Source organism: Rhinatrema bivittatum, chromosome 2 (assembly GCF_901001135.1).
Source record: "Rhinatrema bivittatum chromosome 2, aRhiBiv1.1, whole genome shotgun sequence".
Taxonomy (NCBI): Eukaryota; Metazoa; Chordata; class Amphibia; order Gymnophiona; family Rhinatrematidae; genus Rhinatrema; species Rhinatrema bivittatum.
In genome coordinates, this window is record NC_042616.1 from 720,865,771 (window position 1) to 720,886,435 (window position 20,665).

A 20,665-nucleotide genomic window follows, 5' to 3' on the forward strand; every position below is an offset into this window, starting at 1 on the left:
AAATATATGAGCTTGATAGGATGAACACAGCTTTTGAATATTTGGTGTTAATAAAAAAGTCCAAAGGGTCTTCTGCATAATTTTAAAAAGCTGGCCAGTTTCACACTATATAATTATTTGATAGCCTCATTCAACTAATTCTATATGGCTATGAGAGTGAAATCTGGAATTTATAGGAAGGGACAGAATGTCAATATAAATCCTGCACCTCCAGTTCTGTAACTCTGTGCATCCACTGAAATTCCCCCAAACAATGGAGCTTGGATGTTTCCCTTACAGCTCATCATACTAAAAGATATTTTCAAATGCTGGTGTCACCTCACAGTAACAGTAGCACAAACACCTTCCACTGCCAGGCACATTGTGAACTAAAATAAAACCTCGCAAAAAAGACACTCAAAATCTATACTGCAATCCCATTGTAACATAACAGTAATAACACCAAGGACTCAAACAACAATAACCCTACCTGTGAAAAAGCATGGGTAAATATTACACTGGGTCCTAGAATACCAATACACCACCTATTGAGGAAACAAAACAAACCCGATTGCTATAGATCCCTATGCTAGCAGAATCTCTCATCATGGTCACACACACAGAGCAGAGACAGACCCTCACCAAATACAGAATACAAAATAAAGGAGCACAAATTAGACAAAAACTGAAATGGAAACTCCAAGAAGCCAGACTCTGTGTATTAACAATGGAAAAACAGAACCACCATTCCTCATAAAACAAACAAAATCAAGAAACATAAAGCATCAGTTATAATAGTAAAACCATACTAATAAAAGAATATTTTAAAACTACTGATAAATAGAATTTCTATTAATTAAAATCATATACATTTTTTACAATTTCCCAGAGGTTATCCTCTCTCACACAGACTCACATGTCCATTCTCTCACACATACACTGTCACATACATACACATTCATGCTCTTATACCCACCATAACCTCTCGCTCTCACAGACACTGACACACTCTCAGGCTCTAAGACACTCTCTCCCCCTCCACACACACCCCACACACAAACTCTTACTCCCATGGATTATCTCATACACACTCTCTCTGGCTCCCTCACATACACACAAACACACACACCCAGGCAAGTTCCCAATCATTCTCACACAAACACACACACCCAGGCAAGCTCCCAGTCATTCTCACACCACTCCCTCACCATCCCCCAGGCAGGCACCTATCCATTCACACACATACACCCCCAGGCAGGCACCCATTCATACACATGCACACACTAAAGGCAGACCCCCTCTCTTTCTTTTGCCAGCAACCTCGGAGCCTCTCTCATTCCTCTGCTGCCACTGATGCCACATGGCTATTGGGGAGGCGCTGATTGCTGCTATTGGCACTGAAGCCCATTCTGCTGCCTCCTCTGTGCAGGTCCTGTGGGTTTCCAGTTCCTCCATGTTGATCTCATACATTGTGAGATCCGCATAGAGAAAGTGCTACTCTTGACATTAACAAAGATTACATGTGCCAATCAGTAAAAAGTAATTTATTTCTTTTTTTTTTTACGTTTGCTGTCTGATCTTAGTTTTCTAATTGGTTGGTCCCAGGCTTTTTTGTTCCACCTCCCCTTTCTTATTTTTTTGCCAATTCATTTCATATTGTCTTTTTTTCTATTTCTTTTCTCTCCATCTATCTTCTTCCCTCAAACATACAGTCAGGTTCTCATTCTCACATGCTTTCTCTCTCTCTCTCTCTCTCACACACACACAGGCTCTCACTCTCACATGCACTCTCTCTCATACAATCATTCATACACAGTCTCTCTCTTGCACATGCTGTCTGACTCTCACACACCCAGGCTCTCTCTTACTCCCACATGCTGTTTTGCTCATGCACAGGCTCTCACTGTCACATGCTGTCTCTCTCTTACACACACACAGGCTCTCACATGCTGTCTCTGCAAACATTGAGATCCTCACGCCCACACCCAATCTCTCAACTCACACAGGCACCCAATCTCTCAACTCATCTCATACACGCACACAATCTCTCAATTCAGCTCATACAGGCACCCAATCTCTCAACTCAGCTAATACACGCACTCTACGGGCCCTCAGCCTCTCTCTTACCTCTGGGCCTCCTCTTCACGGGTCGCTGCAGGATCGGCTCTGCAGCGGCCCTGATCTTCTCGGGCCGATCCGATCCGCGGTGGGGGCCCTGCTACCGGGCCTCTTCTCGCCCGCTGCAACAACGCGGCTCCTCTTCTGCACGCGGCTGCTTCATCTCCTTCCTGCCCGTGCGGCTCCGGCAACATATTTCTTCCAGGGCCGCGTGGGCAGGAAGGAGGCGGAGCACCTGCACGTTTAGACGTGCCCTTTTTCTTCGGGCCGTGGTGACGTGAACTCACCACGGCCTTACCGATCTTCCGGCTGTGTGTCTGCGGCACACAGCACAACGATTCTTCGCTGCTCAGCCGCCAGTGGGATGAGCTCCACCGGCGGCCACATTGGCTCCCACTTGCCGGTGTGTCACGTGCACCGGGCTTGCGCGACACACCGGCACACCTCAGGTGACACCAAAGTGTCGCGACACACTTTGGAAAGCTCTGCTCTACCCCTTGGTTGCCATGGTACTGAATTCCACTGCATTCTCGGCTAGTGAACAGGTGCCCTGGCGTAACCGCAATAACTCGGTAACTGCTGTAGACTTGCAAGCGGGCTCGTCAAAGATCTGTTTAAAGGCAGACACGAATTGTTCCAGGTCTCCCAGGATGGGGTCCTTATGTTCCCATAACAGCGAGGCCCAGGCCAGGGCCTTGCCCTCCAGCAGGGAAATGATGTAGCTGGTCTTCACCAGATCTGACAGAAACTGTGTTGGCAGGAAAGTAAAGCGTACAAAACATTGGTTGAGGAACCCATGACATTGTTTGGCCTCTCCTGAGTACCTGGACGGGGCTGGCAGCTGTGTAGTCATTGAAGATCCGAGGCTCGGCACCAAAACAGAAGCAGGTGGTGCCACGGGATGCACAGAGTCCAGACGGCTTGCTAGTCTCTCCACTGTTGCCGTTAGAACATCTAAACAATGTTGCTGTTGTAGCCGCTGGGCGATGCCTGGAATGGCCTGGAGGCCGGCAAGGTCCACTGGGTCCATGGCCTTGCAAACTGTTGGATTTGAGGACCCTTGAGCCGGCTAGCACGGATGATGGCACACCGTGGGAAGGCCCACCGTGCAGGTTGTAGCCGGGAGGCGGTTCAAGCCAGGAGACCAGTCGAATCTACATCACTGGAAGCTCGGGACAAGCCCTTGAGGACCCAGGCCGCTTGGACTTACGTACGGTCTCCTGAGGCGAGTATCCGAAGAAAAGTCCAGGAGTGCTGAGGAGAGGAGAAGCTGGAACCAGGAGGCCAACTGGAACTTCACCACTGGAAGCCTGAGGTCCCCCCAGGAGGAGGCCATGAGGACCCAAGCCGCTTGGACTTAGGTGAGGCCTCCTGGACGGAGCGTTCCGGACGAGAAGAGCAGAAGGAAGGAACCAACCAGAATTCAGGGCAGGCGGCTGACAGCAGAAAGTGAAGACGAACCAAAGTCGAGGCAGACAGTGAGCGGGAGACCAGGAGACTAGCCGAAGTCAGAAGCCAGGGGACGAGCCGAAGTCAGAAGGAAGGGCAAGGCAAGAACAGCAACTAGCACACTCCAAGGAGTCAACCTCTTTGCAAGGCCAGGAGTGTAGCTAGTTGTAGGGTTTTAAACCCTGAGAGCGTCTGATGTCATCCTCGGGGCTGTGCTACATTTCCTGCGCTGGCCCCTTTAAATATTGAGCCCCTGCATGGGCGGGGCCAGCTGCAGCGCATCAGCGGCGTCTCCCTCAAGGAGGGATGCCGCGGGCAGGAGCCAGGTAGGCCAGATTTGGCCACAGCGACGCTGCGTCTCAGACCAGCCCCCGAGGTAGGAGGAGGGACCGGGGTACGGCCCGGGACCGCAACACTCTGGGATAGGGAAATACCTACTGTATCTGAATCTAATTCACTTTGAATTAACAAAAACAGAATATAAATAAAATAAATACCAGTCTCTCTCTCTCAAACATACAACATATGTAGGCTTTCCACTCCCATGCTCTCTCTCACACACAGGCTTCTTCCCACCCCCATGCTCTCACACACAGACTTCCCACACCCATGCTCACTCTCACAGGCTTCTCCTCCCATGTTCTCTCGCACACTCACCAAATCCCCAACCATTGTCTTTCACACCCTGCATTCACATCCCCGATGAGTCTCTCTCGCAGACTCACGTCACCTCCCTGACAAGTTTCTTTCTCTCTCATAATTCACCTTCCTGACTAGTCTCTCAATCACACATGTTCCCAAACACACATGCTCTCTCTCACACACACTGGCTCACTCACTCACTCATTACCCTTCCCCCAAGCACAAATGACAGATTCAGCATCCTCCTCCTCCTCCTGGCCCCAGATCCAAGAAAGCAGAATCCCATCGGCCTCTGGGACTAACTCTGCTGTCTCCCATTGCTGATCACTGGCTGCTCCTCATTTTGTTCCGGACCCACACTTCTAGTCAGGGCTAAGCTGCTGCTACTTTCGCATGCAGCATGTCCTTTCTTCTTCCATTGCACATCACTTCCTCTTCTGGGCCACAGGGAAGAAGAAAAGATCATGCCACTATTGCTAGCTTCCACTAACACTGTTGCCATTCCTGTCCGGGCTTGAACACAATGAAAGCCCAGGCAGCAACAGCAGCAATGGAAGAATGTCGGCCTCGCTGGGGTGAAGGGAGGGAAGAGCAGTCAAGCCAGTGGGAGACCAGGAACCACATGACACACTAGTGTGTTGTGACTCTGGGTGATAATGGACGTTCTAAAGATATATATCAAGTTTTTCTTGAATACTAATCTGAGGTGGACAATGACAGGATACAATGATTTTTGACTGATGCGATTATACCTGTGTTAAGTGAGAGAGTTAAAAAAATGAAATATGCCAGTTTCAAGTTTTAAGGTCTCTACAGTTAAGTAATTACCTTCACTTAAATCTCAGGGCCCTGATGGGTTAGATTTTTTTTTTTTTTTTAATAAAACATTGGAGGAACAATCGCCAGATACTTTACGACACAGGACTTTGAGGCAATGTGTTCTCAGGGCTGTATGCCAGTCGCAATGAGAGAGGTGACTACTTTTGTTATTCAAAGGCTGTAAAGGATACACAATTACCTTCATCTTACAGACCTATCTTACTGTTGAACTTACATTAAAATTTATGCTAAGATTATAGCAAATCAATTAAAATTAATTATTCCTAAATTAATCTTGCAAGATCACGTGGGACTTGTCTATGGTAGGTGTTCATCCACCAATATTCGCTATGTGCTGCATTAGAAGTGTGCCATCAAAAAAACTGTAGGATTTGCATTGATTTGGATGCAATGGTGTTGCATAATGAGAAAAATAACTCTTGCTGTAGTTACACAATGTTAGGTTCCATATTAGGAGCTACCACCCAGGAAAAAGATCTAGGCATCATAGTGGATAATACTTTGAAATAGTCGGCTCAGTGTGCTGCAGCAGTCAAAAAAGCAAACAGAATGTTAGGAATTATTAGGAAGGGAATGGTTAATAAAATGGAAAATGTCATAATGCCTCTGTATCGCTCCATGGTGAGACCCCACCTTGAATACTGTGTACAATTCTGGTCACCGCATCTCAAAAAAGATATGGTTGCGATGGAGATGGTACAGAGAAGGGCAACCAAAATGATAAAGGGGATGGAACAGCTCCCCTATGAGGAAAGGCTGAAGAGGTTAGGGCTGTTCATCTTGGAGAAGAGACGGCTGAGGGGGGGATATGATAGAGGTCTTTGAGATCATGAGAGGTCTTGAACGCATAGATGTGAATCGGTTATTTACACTTTCAGATAATAGAAGGACTAGGGGGCACTCCATGAAGTTAGCAAGTAGCACATTTAAGACTAATTGGAGAAAATTCTTTTTCACTCAACGCACAATAAAGCTCTGGAATTTGTTGCCAGAGGATGTGGTTAGTGCAGTTAGTGTAGCTGGGTTTAAAAAAGGTTTGGATAAGTTCTTGGAGGAGAAGTTTATTAACTTCTATGAATCAAGCTGATTAGAAAATAGCCACTGCCATTACCAGCATGGGATAGAGTTAGGTTTTGGGTACTTGCCAGGTACTTATAAGCCTGGTTTGGCCTCTGTTGGAAACAGGATGCTGGGCTTGATGGACCCTTGGTCTGACCCAGCAAGGCAATTTCTTATGTTCTTATGGACTGTAGATCCACTTTACACAAACCTAATGTTTGTGTAAAGTGTGGTATTCCAAGAACTATACTGCCTGTGAGAATGCTTCTTGATTGGGAAATTTTGGGAGGCCTTAAATACATGAGCTGTTCATTATAACTAAGAGGAATGTTATTGGGACTTGTTATTTTTGCATATTGTGACATATGGGAGAGGGGATTTATAGAAGAGTTACAAGTTGCTTTTGTAAAAAGTCTTGTTTAATTGTGAAGCATTGTATTTTGCTTAAATGGTTATAGTCCAACCCTCCTACTTTAATAACTTGGAGATTCCACATGCTGGAAATGCTACAGCTGGAATATCATACTGTTTCTTGTAAACTGGATAAGGTAAAGGCCCTCTTTTGAAAAATTTGGGGACCCTTATGTCTGTTGCTTTTCAAACACATTTTAAGCTCTAATTTTGCTTGGAGACTGCCCTGTTACTTCCAAGTATCAATATCTGGATGGATTAGATATCTTGCACTTCTAGGCTATCTGTTCTGTAACTAGTGCCTTTGGACCAAGGATTCATTTATGGGTGAATTCTGTTATACTATGTACAGTTTGAGGGCTATGGGAAAAATGGTTGTTAGTTCTCTTTGTATTGCATATTTTGTTCAATTTCTCAATAAAGACAATAAAAAAAAGGGGGGCTATACCCCCATTTCTTTATGTAGACCATCATTATTTGATTGTCCACCTGGATTAAATTTGTTGGTTTTTTTTTTTTTTTGAGAAGAGGTAAAAGAAAGCATAGTGAAATGCTTGCATTTCCAAGTGGTTGATGTGCAGATCACTTTCTCCAGTAGGGACCACACTCCTTGGGTCCAAGTCACTCAGTGACAGCAGTAGACAGTGGCACTTGATGAGGTGGAATGCGTAGCAAGAGTCCCATTTGTAGAATTTCTAGCTCCTTCCATCACTGAAGGTATGCCCCAACCCCAGATGTCATATTATCTTATGGGATAATGGTTGATTGAAGCCACTGGGATCAGCTCTAAGACCCCACTTGAGGTGCTGCATATGCAGAGTCATAGTCACCCCATAGGCCCTAGCTGTAATGTGGCTGAGAAAGCCCAGGACTAATCTTGTTGACATTTAGTCCTGCTGAAGCACGTTCCTGACTAGGCCCACCAGCAATACAACCCTTTCAACAGGGAAAAACACAGTTTCCTGAAGTGAGCCTATGCAGGCCCCTATGAACTGAATTCATAGTTTGTGAGTTGGAGCTAGCTTTGACTTGGTAAGTTAACCAGGATGTCCAGTTATTGAAGAAGCCAAATGGACTTCAAGTGACTCCAGACCTATCACCAACCTATCATCCAGGTATGGGAATAGTAGACTCCCTGCGCATGAAGTTCTACCACCATCACTGCAAAGCAATTCATTAACACTCTCAAGGCCAAAGGGAAATAACTTATATTGGTAGTACACATTCTTCACTATGAACATGAGGAAATTTGATGGGTGAGATGAATGGAAATGTGAGCATAAGGAGAAGTTAGTACTTACTTGATAATTTCCTTTTCTTTAAAGAGGATAGGTGGATCCACAACCAATGAGTTATACACATCAACCAGCATAGTATATATACCCCTGCATTGATATTAGCCCACCAGTATTCTCTGCAAAAGCCAACTGTGGACCAACTAAAAATGATTATTAACAGACAACCACTTCAGCACTCAGCTAACAGGAAACCACTGAGCTCAGACAAGGAGGGTAATAACACTAGGCTATAGACCGGATTGACACTTACCAGTAATCCCTGGAACACACAGCCATGCAGGCAATAGTACAAACATCTGGCAGACAAGGGTGGGAAGATGATTCACCTATACTCTTTAAAGAAAAGGAAATTATCAGGCAAGTAGTAATTTCTCCTTTCTTAGCGTTTAGATAGGTAGATCCACAACCAGCAGGATGTACCAAAACTTTTACCAAAAAGGGCGGGAGGCTACCCGTGGTCCAAGCAATACTGCACATTCGAAGGCTGTGTCCTCCCAGGCCTGCACATCTAGGTGGTAATGCCTACAAAAGATATGTAAGGAGGACCACGTCGCATCTCAGCATATCTCAATGGGAGACAAGAATCTAATCTCTGCCCATGACATTGCCTGAGCCCCAGTGGAATGAGCCCAAACCCAACTAGGCAATGGCTTCTCAGCATCCATAGATACGGACGTGACTATCTCCTTAATCCAGTGGGCTCGTGTAGCCCACGACGCTGGCTCACCTTGTTTACTCCCACCATTGAGTATGAACAGCCAGTCCATCTTCCTGAGAAGTTCAGAAACCTCTAAATACCTCAAGAAATACCTCTCGACATCCAAGGACCATAACAGGCGAAATTCATCCACATCTCTGTCTGAAGTCGGCAGGGAAATTGACCGATTCAAGTGAAAATCTGAGACTATCTTTGGCAAAAAAGACGAAACAGTACGCAACTGTATCACCCCTGGAGTCACTCACAGAAATGGTTCCCAGGGAGACAATGCCTACAGTTCGGAGACTCTACGCACAGAACAAACTGCCACAAGAAACACCATTTTCAACATAAGTAACCTCAAGGAAAGGCTATGCAGCAGTCAAAAAGTGGGACCTGTCAGGAAATCCAAAACCAGATTAAGACTCCACAAGAGTACTGGCAACCACAGTACTTCACACATTTTAAGAAACGAGCCATATTTGGATGAGCCGACAAGGGTTCACTATTCACCTGGCTTCGGAAACAGGCAAGAGCCGCCACCTCTACCTTCAATGAATTAAGGGCGAACCCTTTTCTCAATCCATCCTGAAAAATTTTAAAATGAGCGGGAGCTTGACCGTACAAGGAAGAAACCCTCGATCCTCACACCAAGCCTCAAACACTTGGCAAACCCACACATAAGTTAAGAAGTAGAAAACTTTCGCGCTTGTAGCAAAGTGGCAATCACTGCAGTGGAATATCCATGCTTTGGCATCCAAGCCCTCTCAATGGCCGTACTGTAAGACAAAATAGAGATGGATTTTTTGTGAAGAACAGGCCCCTGCTGTAGCAGGTCTCTAAGAACTGGTAATTGGATAGGAGGGTCTACAAGGAGTTTTCGCAAATCTGCATACCGTGGATTCCTGGGCCAATCTGGTGCCACCAGAAGCACCATCCCCGTGTGACCCTCGATCCTCTGAATCATTCTGCCCAACATGGGCCACAGGGAAAAGGTATTAAGGAGCTTGCCCTCCGGCCTCTCCTGCACAAGGGCATCGATGCTCAAGGACTTTTGATCTCTCCTGCGATTGAAGAAGCAAGGAACCTTTGCATTGTGAAATGTTGCCAGCAGGTCTAGAAATGGGAAGCCCCAGCAGACCACTATGAGCTGGAATTTCTCGTTTGACAATTCCCATTCTCCTGGGTCCAAACTGTCTGCTGAGAAAGTCAGCTCTTACCTTGTCTTTTCCTGTAATGTGGGAGGATGAGATCTCCTGAATATGTACTTCTGCCCATTCTATAATTTGGGCTATTTCCTGAGACACTTACTGGCTCTTGGTTCCTCCCTGGCGATAGATTTAAGCAACTATCATCACATTGTCTGACATTATCCAGATCGCTCGACCCTGCAATCAGTCAACAAATCGAAAGCATGCCAAACCGGCTGGCCCAGGCTTCCAGCCAATTGATGCTCCAGAGAGACTCTTGTGTACTCCAGTGCCCTCAACTCCTGATAATGGGCCCCACAACCCTGGAGGCTCGCATCTGTCTTGAGTACTAGCCAGTCTGGTGATCGTAGGGAAACACCCTTCCTTAGATGGTCTGCTTGGAACCAGAACTGCAGCTGTATGCTGATCTCCAGTTGCAGGTGAAGCCTAATCGAATAGTCTTGAGACTGAGGACTCCAATGAGCCAGCAAGGTGTGCTGAAAAGGGCGCATATGTGCTCTTGTCCACAGAACCACCTGTAGGGTGGCCGCCATCAACCCGAGCACTTGCAGATAATACCACACCATCAGGCTTATTGCTTCTGTCAATAGTCGCACCAGCGCCATCAGCTTCTGAATGCGGCCTTCCAGTAGGAACACCCTGCCTTATTTCATGTCGAACCGAACATCGAGATACTCCAGAGTTTGGGATGGCTGTAGATTGCTCTTGGCCAAGTTCACCACCCAACCTAGTTCCTGTAGCAAGGAGATCACCTTGAGTGAGAACCAAATGCTCTCTTCCAGACTCTTGGCCCAAATCAGCCAATCGTCTAAGTACAGGTGAACTAGAATGCCATCCTTTCTCAACACTGCTGCAACCACCAATATAACTTTGGAAAAGGTTCTGGGTGCGGTGGCCAACCAAAAGGGCAGCACTTGAAACTTATAGTGTCGCCTCAAAACAGCAAAATGCAGGAACCACTAATGCTCCAAGCAGATGGGAATATGAAGGTACGCCTCTAACAAATCTAGACACGGCAAACTCCCCCGACTGTACTGCCATTATAACTAAACACAAAGTCTCCGTGCAAAAACGAGTCACTTGCAAATAACTGTTGACTCTCTTGATATCTAGAATGGAGCACAACGAAATAAATAGAATAATCGGCCCATATTTTCTTGAGACTTGGGCACTGGAACTACAGCCCGCAGGCTGAGGAGCCTTGACAATGTACACTCCACTGTGGAGTGTTGCAAGGAGACACCATGAAGACATCCCAAGAAACATTGAGAAACTCCAGAGCTTAACCATCTCTTATTTCCAGAACCCATTGGTCTGATGTGATCTCGACCCACCTCCGATAAGAGAGAGGCAACCCCCTAGCTCCTGATCCTGGGGGTGGGTCGACACACCTTCTGGGCTGCCTGGGGCTTGGAGGGGCATTACAACCAGAATCTGCACCCCTTCTGGGCTGCCTGGGATGAAAAGACTGAGACCTACGCAAAGGCTGTGTCCTTTGGGAAGCTGCTCCTCTGAGGGTCGAAAGCGCCTAAAGCCACTAGCACAACCTCTTGTACTGAAGGAGCACAGCGTCTGCTTATCTTCTGGTAACCAAGGAACCTGTGCCTCACCCCACTTATTGGCCATTTTTTCCAGCTCACTCCGAAACAAGAAATCCTTTAAAGGGCAATTTTGTAAGATTAGACTTTGAAATTGTTTCAGCTGGCCACTTCCTGAGCCATTGTGATGCCTGGCTGCTACAACCAAAACCACCCCTCTAGCTGAAGTGCAGACCAAGTCGCAGTCTGTATTCACCAAAAAGGTGGCAGCCATCACTGCCCTGGAATTCACACCAGATTCATCGAATTCCTGAGAGAGAAGTAAATAAGAGTGAGCCACCAGGGAGCAACAGGAAGCTATCTGCAAATTCATTGCCATTGCTTCAAAGGCCTGATTAAGGATGACCTCATTTCTTCTATCTTGTGCATTTATTCGATGCCGTTCCCCCTTCTACGGGGATATTCAGTCACTTGATGACGACATACACCAGTGCATGCACTTTTGGAAAGCACAACTGCTCTCTCACAGCCAGATCTTGGGATACAGCCCTTCCAAGGTTCGTCCCCTTTAAAATTCGGTTCCAGGGCCCTTCCCTGTTTCATTTTTTCAAATTAAAGTCTCATTTCGGAACAAAAATTTTAAAGCAATGGAGGCTGATAGGAGCACCAGATCCCAACAAGTGGAAAAATTCAAAGAGAAAGACTGGAACACATCCGTGCGGCAGATCAGACAAAGAAAGACTGAGGTATTTACTGAGCTGAGAGCTGGATCCATGTTGGTGCTGTTGGATTACATTACCACGTGTAATGGCTAATTCATGCCTGCTTGCTGACAGAAAGCTTTAAACACCATACATGCAATTTTAAAGATAAGCCAATAATCAGTAGTCAGTGGAGGGTACACGAAGCAGTAGTAATGCCCTCATTTTATCTAGTACACATGACAACCTTTGCAGCCACATTCTGGACTAACTGTAGAAAATAAAGATTACATTTTTGGGAACCTATAAACATATTACAATAGGAGAATGGAATACTACTCTAGTCAGGTTTAAAAGATAAGTATCTATAATAAACCCAGAAAATAAAAATGTTAAAAAAAAGAAATCACAAGAAATAAAAGTCACAGAAATAGTCTAGTTTAGCCAAAATGAAAGATATTTGTGTACACAGCTAGTTCTTCTGAAGAAATGGTCTCTCTTAATTAGATGTAAAGAAGCAAAGCAAGTGGCATAAATAGAGCAAATATAGCCAAGCATTATTAGATTATCATCAAAATGAACACCTAAAGTTTTAACCTGCAGGCTATTTAGAATGGCAATGTGATTCCATAATGTAAGGGTCTATAAGCAAGCTGTACTATCTTTCCTGACCCACAGGATTTCACATTTTTAATGGTTGAGATAAAGTGAATTTCTTCTTAACCATTAAATTGTTGTCAAATAGGCAGTTATATTTTGTATGGTAAAGGAAACATCAGAACCTGGAGGGTCACAGAACTGAATAACATCCTCATGCAGATAATATTTGATGATAAAGTTTGCAATTCAATTCCCCAAAGGTATCATATATAAGTCAAACAAGGAAGGAGATAATATAGAATCATAATTAGAAGGCAGTGCATAAATGAGTTCAGTTTCTAAAATTATCTTCATAATAATTTTTCAGGTAATTAATTTGAATTTCTAAATGTCCAGATTGCCAGACACTTGTTAACAGAACAAATAAGATCTGTTTTGTTTTTTATTTTCCTGGCACAAGTTTGAAATTATGACAAGAAATTTAATTTTTTGTATGAAATTAAAATTCATCAAGGCACAAACTATGTCTAACACATGGCTCTCCATGTATTTTCCAGTTAATATATTGTCATAACCTATAATCTATTTTAGAAATGTTTTGTGTATTCATTTTTGTAATTTTGTGCATCAGATTACTTCAGAATTGTTCAAATTAAAAATATGAAATTCATGTGTACACCATAGACCATCTTGCTATTCAAGTACCATTTATTTCCTGATTGTTCTCGTTCTTCCTCAATTCAAAATTTCCCAGATATTTATATCTTTAGTCTAGCACAATTTATCCAATGAAAGTATATCAAGAGGGTGGGTGAGGAATGAGGTCCCAATTTACCAGTCTCATCTGCTTATGTAGCTGAATCATTCAACTTCTTGATAATTATGTATGCCTTTTTGATTTAACTGCTTGGCTGCTTCAGACTACAAGTGGAATATTAAAAGAAATAAATATAATGAAATGACAATCTGCCTAGTCTCCCTATTTTACAATATTCTCTCAAATAAAACAACCAAAAATTAGTACTTAAACATTTATTTCAGGTATGCAGTTTACACACATATTGTTGAGCAAATTAAGATTGCAAATATACAAATATAACAAGCTTTCTCCAGTAATATAACTGGCACTAGTGTTGTAAGCATATTCAAAGGGGAAAGGTCATGGAACCTGACTGCAGCCCATGGCATTTTCTAACTTTATTTTATTTTTACCAATCCAAAACTTTCAATAGCACCATCATGGCAATACTTACAAGAAATAGACAAACAGAACATTTTAACCATTTATTCACACTTTTTTTTTTGCATTTTCAGTGAATTAGATTGCAAAACGTTTTAACAGTGCAGTGCTTTGACCAACTTCAGCTTGTAGTTCTATATTTCTTGCAAAAGAAAAATGAAAGAAAAGTGCCAGCCATATTCTGTATCCATTTCTTGTATATTTTTTAATCCATACTCCTGTGCAAGCTCTGCACTGTGCTTTAATTCTGTGATCAGAGATGTGCATATGTTTTGCAAACTGATGTGATGTAAAATTTTCCACTAAAGCCTGAGTGAGTCTTTGGTAGGCTAATACTTTAATTATCTATTTTTTATATTAAGTACATATTTAGAATCTACCACAGTCTAGGATTTTCCTTTACAGTCCCATGTGGCCAAAAAAGAACATTATGGAAAACATACAGTAAAATCCTTAAATGACCAGGCACTTGAAACCCAGTCTTTTCCAAAGGCACCAAGAATCAATGGGGATGTTCCATATCCCTAATGAAAGGGGACTATATCTGCCCTTTAAATATGTCTGCTTCAATATATTTAGATTTTACAATTTCAATTTATCTGTGTTTTTTTGCTATCTAAAGTAGATTTACTGTCACTACTCTTTCTACAAAGTGAAGCCTCCCTTCTTTATCAAGACCAGCTTTTCTCTTTTCAAGGTTGTGCAAAACTTGCCATAACCCTGCTCAAACCATATGATTCTACAAATACTGTGTACCAAAACTGAGCTCCTAGGATGTTTCCATTATCTACTTTAGGGGGTCATTTACTAAACACTTTTCCCATAGACACAGAATGAGAGAAAACCTTTAGCAAATAGGCCCCTTAGTTTGATAAAATACTTTACCCAGTCTTTACCAAAAATAGTAATTATGATTTTACAATTAAATCTAATTTTATAAACTGGGTATCAATTGTAAATGTTTTTCCATAACTAGTGTTCAGTTCCATTTTTAGCACAAATGTATGCAATGCATCTAAAATATATTTCCCAGTGAATTCTACAGTTTTTCCAGAAAAGCATGGAATATATCAATTACAGATTATAATTCAATTTGCTGTTTGAATATACAAGAAGCTGAGCTAGGGTTTGTGGCAAAGATCATTCAAAACGAACTTTGATTATACCTGTTGACCACTTTTAATCATCATTTCTCTTTATACAATTTTCATAATTTAAAAGGTCCAAAATACATTCTACCCTGCTACATAACTACATATAAAATGGATCTGAATCCATTTTAAAACCTTAATTCTGCAGATTACATGTAGTAACTTGCAGTTTAACCAACTTTCAACTTACTCTTTTCTTGCAAGCAGGGTTTAGTGGTAAGTATGCTACTGCAGCAGTTAAAGGTCTAAATTTCTGTCTGAATTGCAGTGTTTAATTCCATAGTGTGTGGTGAATGGTTGTTATTTGCTTCTTTCAGCATTTCACCAGCATGTACATCTACATTTGCTGAAACTCCATTGTTAGTATTTTCCTCAGCTATGTTACTCAGCTGTGGAACATCTGTGCACAGAGTGGAGGTAGCAAGTACAGTAATTCCACTTTGGTGTGGGGAATTTTCCAGTCGGTCATTTTCTACCTCTGGCAGTGGACTAACTGCAACAAAGCGGGCGTGATAATCATTAGAGCTATGGCTGCAAGAGGTTTTCATACTTTCCATGTCAGAGCAGCTAAATTCTGAGAAATGACTAGAGTGGGAATCTGCTACAGATGGTATACTGTCACTTAGTGAGGGAGAGTCAAATTCACTCGAGTTGGTACTTTGTTGCTCCAGCAACTGTGCATCCATGTCCTCTCTGGTCTCGTTTATCTTCATACTGCTCTTTTTTCTCAGTTTCCCTTTACATTTTTTGCCTGCTGTTTCCTTGGACCACTTGGTGGCATTACATTTGGTTTCTGATAAGCCAGCCGCAGAAGAACCTCCATTGCCACGACTTTGTGCGGTGCTGTCATCCACACTGCTACTCCCACTATTATGTCTGAACTTAGCAGGCTTTGACTCAATATCAACTTGTACTTCCATACTGTTGCCTTCCCTAGAAAAACAAACACATTCAAAAATAATCTATCTTTAGTACAAATATTCAAGTTTTCTTTAGCTGTAAAATGTGATGGCTGGACGTGGTAGTTGCTTCAAGTTAAACAAATATGATCTTGCGATACTGTACAATTAATTAGGATTGACATAATCATATACAATTTGATACTGTGGTGATGAATGAAGTGAAAAGCATTTACAAACTTCAGTCACCTTATATTTACAATAAACTTCTACACAAGTTATAAATGTTAGCAGACAAAAACTAAAAGACTATAGTAAAAAACGTTAAGACATAAAAACCACAATGGTTGCATACAATTCCTCTTATATTTTACTTACTGAGCGTCCAAGGGGTTTTTTTTGTTGTTGTTGCTGTTGAGAACAGATTCATTTTTTTGTTAAAAAGTTGTTTAATCCTCCTAATTTGACAAAGGGGATGGGTAGCAAGATCTTAACCCCCCATGTTGTACACATACTTAATCTCAGCCATAAGAGTAAGGAGGAACCATTCTCAGCTCATACTCTGACCTCATACTTGACATAAGCCAAGAGGTTGAGAAGCATTGTAATTGTGCTGGTTTCTTGCCCTTACCTGTCCAGTGGGGTATATGAATTAAGAATGGATCCTGCCATTGCTTTGGTACTGGCATTGTCGCTCACTGTTCCCAAACTCACTGTTCCAGATTCTCCACTCAGACTGTACTGCTCTTTCTGCACATCGGCTTGAACTTCCAACCTTGGGAACAAATTACATTTGTATTTGTCAACATGCAAAATCAGCATTAAAGTGTTTTCCACAGATAGCAGGACAAATCAGTCACACAAGTAGAAGACGTCATCAGACAGTGCTGAGATTAGGTGCTCTCTCAGAGCGCAGGAAAAAAAAAAAAAAAGTCTTGGAGCACACATGGGAATTCCCGCACAGCTGCTTCTTGTGACTCTCCACAGTCTTTTCACAAGCTAAGCTCTCTGGTTAAAGCAGTTTGCATAGCTCGATTTAAAAAAAAGTTTAGGGAAGCTCCTGGAGGAGAATTCCATAAACTATTACCCAAGTAGACTTGGAGCTTGATTTTAAAAAGCATTTATACACTTAAAATTTGGTTTTACATATATAAATGCACTTTTGAATATTGCTGCAATATATGCCATTGAATTGTCCACAGGCTATTCACATGCAAATGTACTTTACCCGCATACATGTTTTTTAAAAATTGTTATATTTTACATTTACACATGTAATACCTTTTAAAATTACTTCCTTTGGGATTAGCCACTACTTATCACTGCACAATAGCAGTATGGGATCTACTATATTTATTGGTTGGGATCTTGCCAGGTACTTGTGACCTGGGATGGCCACTGTTGGAAATAAGATACTGGGCTTGATCGATCCTTGGTCTGACCCAGTATGGCATGTTCTTATGCTCTTCAGTTTCAATTCTGGGGAGGGAAGCTGAAGCATGATTTTAATTAGTTGTAGCAGAAGTACATACAACCTAACTGAAGAGACAATGAAGGGAGAATGAAGCTATTAGTTAAACAGGTTTTTGAATACTACTCAGCCAAAGCTACGGTCTCAGTGGGAATATTCCAGACAGTAATGTTTGACAAGAGTGTGAAATAGAGATCCATGTAGCTACTTTGCATATTTCTTAGGCAGAGCACAGAGGAGCTACAGAAGCTGCAGTTGCTCAGATGTGATGACCTTTGATCATATTGTGAAAGTGAAAATCTGCATTGTTGTAGCAATAAGCAATAATATGAAACCAGGTGGAAATTGTTTCTTGTTTATTCAGATCATAAGATATGTACAGCTTTGTTCCTTCTATGTAAAAAAAAAAAAATTGTATAGCTCTTCTACAGTCTAAAATATGGCAAGCATGCACTGCCTTGTTAGAGTGAGGCATTGGAAAGAATGTGGGCAGTACTATGGCTTAATTCAGATGGAACTGAGAAACTTTTTAGTAAAAACTTATGGTCAACTTTTGTAACTGTTTTTAAAAATCTGTGTATAAGATGTTTGTAACACTGAAGCCTGGAGTTCACTTACTCTACAGGCTGAGGTTACTGCTATTAAAAATAGTACTTTTCATGTTAAGAATTTTTTGCCAACAATAAGTTCAAATGGAGAACATAAGAACATAATAAAATGCCATACAGGGTCAGACCAAGGGTCCATCAAGCCCAGCATCCTGTTTCCAACAGTGGCCAATCCAGGCCATAAGAACCTGGCAAGTACCCAAAAACTAAGTCTATTCCATGTTACCATTGCTAATGGCAGTGGCTATTCTCTAAGTGAACTTAATAGCAGGTAATGGACTTCTCCAAGAACTTATCCAATCCTTTTTTAAACACAGCTATACTAACTGCACTAACCACATCCTCTGGCAACAAATTCCAGAGTTTAATTGTGCATTGAGTAAAAAAGAACTTTCTCCGATTAGTTTTAAATGTGCCCCATGCTAACTTCATGGAGTGCCCCCTAGTCTTTCTACTATCCGAAAGAGTAAATAACCGATTCAAATCTACCCGTTCTAGACCTCGCATGATTTTAAACATCTCTATCATATCCCCCCTCAGCCGTCTCTTCTCCAAGCTGAAAAGTCCTAACCTCTTTAGTCTTTGGAAGGAAGGAGGGGACAGTGCGTAGCTGTATGGTTCCCGGTGTGAATCTGAGGAACGGTTCCCGGCAGGATAGTGCTTGAAGTTCGGAGATGCGATGGGCTGAACATATTGCCACTAGGAATGCAGTCTTCAAGGTCAGGAGCCATAGGGACAGACAATGTGTAGGTTTGAAGGAAGCTCCCGCTAGGAAGTCGAGTACTAGATTGAGATTCCATAGGGGTACCGGCCACTTTAGTGGTGGTCGGATTTGCTTGACCCCTCTCAGGAAGCGGGAGACGTCTGGACGGGGCCAGTTGAACCTTGATGGAGTTGAGAGACAACCCCTTCTTCAGGCCGTCCTGCAGGAATTCCAGGATCTTGGGAATTTTGACTGTCCGCAGAAGTATGTCGCGGTCTTCACACCAGGCTTCAAATATTCTCCATATTCGTATATAAGTTAAGGATGTGGAAAAATTGCGTGCTCGGAGCAAAGTGTCAATTGCTGCCCTCAAGTATCCGCTCTTCTTCAGGTGAGACCTCTCAATGGCCAGACCGTAAGAGAGAATCGAGTTGGGTCTTCGTGGAGGATTGGTCCTTGCTGGAGCAGGTCCATGTGGAGATAGACACAGGGGGTTCCTCACCAGAAGTCTTCGCATGTCTGTGTACCACGGCCTTCTTGGCCAGTTCGGGGCCACTAGAAGTACTAGCCCCCTGTGGTGTTCTATCTTGCAAAAGATCCCGCCCAGTAGTGACCATGGAGGAAAAGTGTACAGCAGGTCTTCCTGTGGCCAGTTTTGGATGAGGGCATCGATCCCCTGGGATTGTGGGTCTCGTCTGAGACTGAAGAACTTGGGAACTTGGGCGTTGGACCGGGTTGCCAGGGTTCCCTAGCAGTCTATTATCAACTGGAAGGCTGTGGATTGACAGCCTCCATTCCCCTGGGTCTAGACTTTCTCTGCTGAGGTAATCTGCAGTGACGTTGTCTTTTCCCGCAATGTGGGCGGGTTTGTTTCCGCCCTCGTCATTAGGGGGTCTATCTCCATGGACATCTGATGGCTTCTGGTTCCTCCCTGGCGGTTGATGTAGGCCACTGTTTTGACGTTGTCTGACATGACTGACAGCTTCTCCTCGGAGTCTGTGACTGAATCGTAGGCAGACTAGTCTGACTGCCCGGGCTTCCAGTCATTTGATGTTCCATCCCAACTCTTCCTTGCCCCTGGGCTGTCAGTTCCTGACAGTGGGCTCCCCACTCTCTCAGGCTCGCATCCGTGGTGACCAAGGGCCAGGTCAGTGGGAATAGTCTTACTCCCTTGCTCAGATGGCCTTCTTGTAGCCACCATAGGAGCTGGGTCCATACCTCCACCGGCAACTGGAGGCGGATGGTGTAGTCCTGGGACATCGGGTTCCATTGTGACAGTAGGGAGCGTTGTAGTGGTCGTATGTGGGCCCTTGCCCATGGTACAACTTCTAGGGTTGATGTCATGAGTCCGAGGACTTGTAGGTAGTCCCATACCATGGGGTGAGCATCATTCAACAGTTTTCTCAACTAGTCCATCAATTTCCTTCTCCTTGTAGGGGGAAGAATGACCTTGCCCTGTTGGATGTCGAACCGGACTCCCAGGTATTCCAGAGATTGGGAGGGGTGCAGACAGCTCTTGAATGCGTTGACGACCCATCTGAGGTTCTCCAGGAGGTTCTTGACTCTGGGGGTCGTCTGATGACTTTCCTCTGGGGATTTTGCCCTGTTCAGCCAATCATCCAGATATGGGTGAATGAGGATTCCTTCTTTTCTCAGTGTCGCCGCCACTACGACCATGATTTTAATGAACGTCCGAGGGGCTGCAGCTAGCCCGAAGGGTAGCACTCGGAACTGTTAGTGATGGTCCAGGACCACGAAGCCTAGGAAGCGCTGATGACAGTTATGAACCGGGATGTGCAAATAAGGCTTCTGACAGGTCCAGGGAAGTCAGAAATTCTTCCGGCTGTACCGCCCTTATGACCGAGCATAGGGTTTCCATGCGGAAGTGTGGTACCCTCAGGTAGCGGTTGACCGACTTGAGGTCCAATATGGGCCGGTATGCTCCCTCTTTCTTGGGGGCGATATAATAGATGGAATAGTGTCCAGTATTTCACTGGTGCATGGGAACTGGCGTTATAGCCTTTAAGGCGAGTAATTTGGTTAGTGGGGT

General features: G+C 43.6%; 1 protein-coding gene across 4 annotated transcripts in view; it reads right to left on the reverse strand.

Annotated features, from left to right (window-relative positions):
- Positions 1 to 13,559: 13,559 nt before the first annotated feature.
- RNF19A (ring finger protein 19A, RBR E3 ubiquitin protein ligase) overlaps positions 13,560 to 20,665 on the reverse strand; it is a 217,993-nt gene continuing 210,887 nt past the window's right edge. For all 4 annotated transcript variants that reach the window (XM_029591803.1, XM_029591801.1, XM_029591802.1 and 1 more), the window contains 2 exons: positions 16,465 to 16,608; positions 13,560 to 15,867 (listed from right to left, as the gene is read on the reverse strand). In XM_029591803.1, the coding sequence (XP_029447663.1) occupies positions 15,180 to 15,867; positions 16,465 to 16,608 (832 nt within the window). In that variant the 3' untranslated portion in view covers positions 13,560 to 15,179. The remainder of the gene's footprint in view (positions 15,868 to 16,464; positions 16,609 to 20,665) is intronic.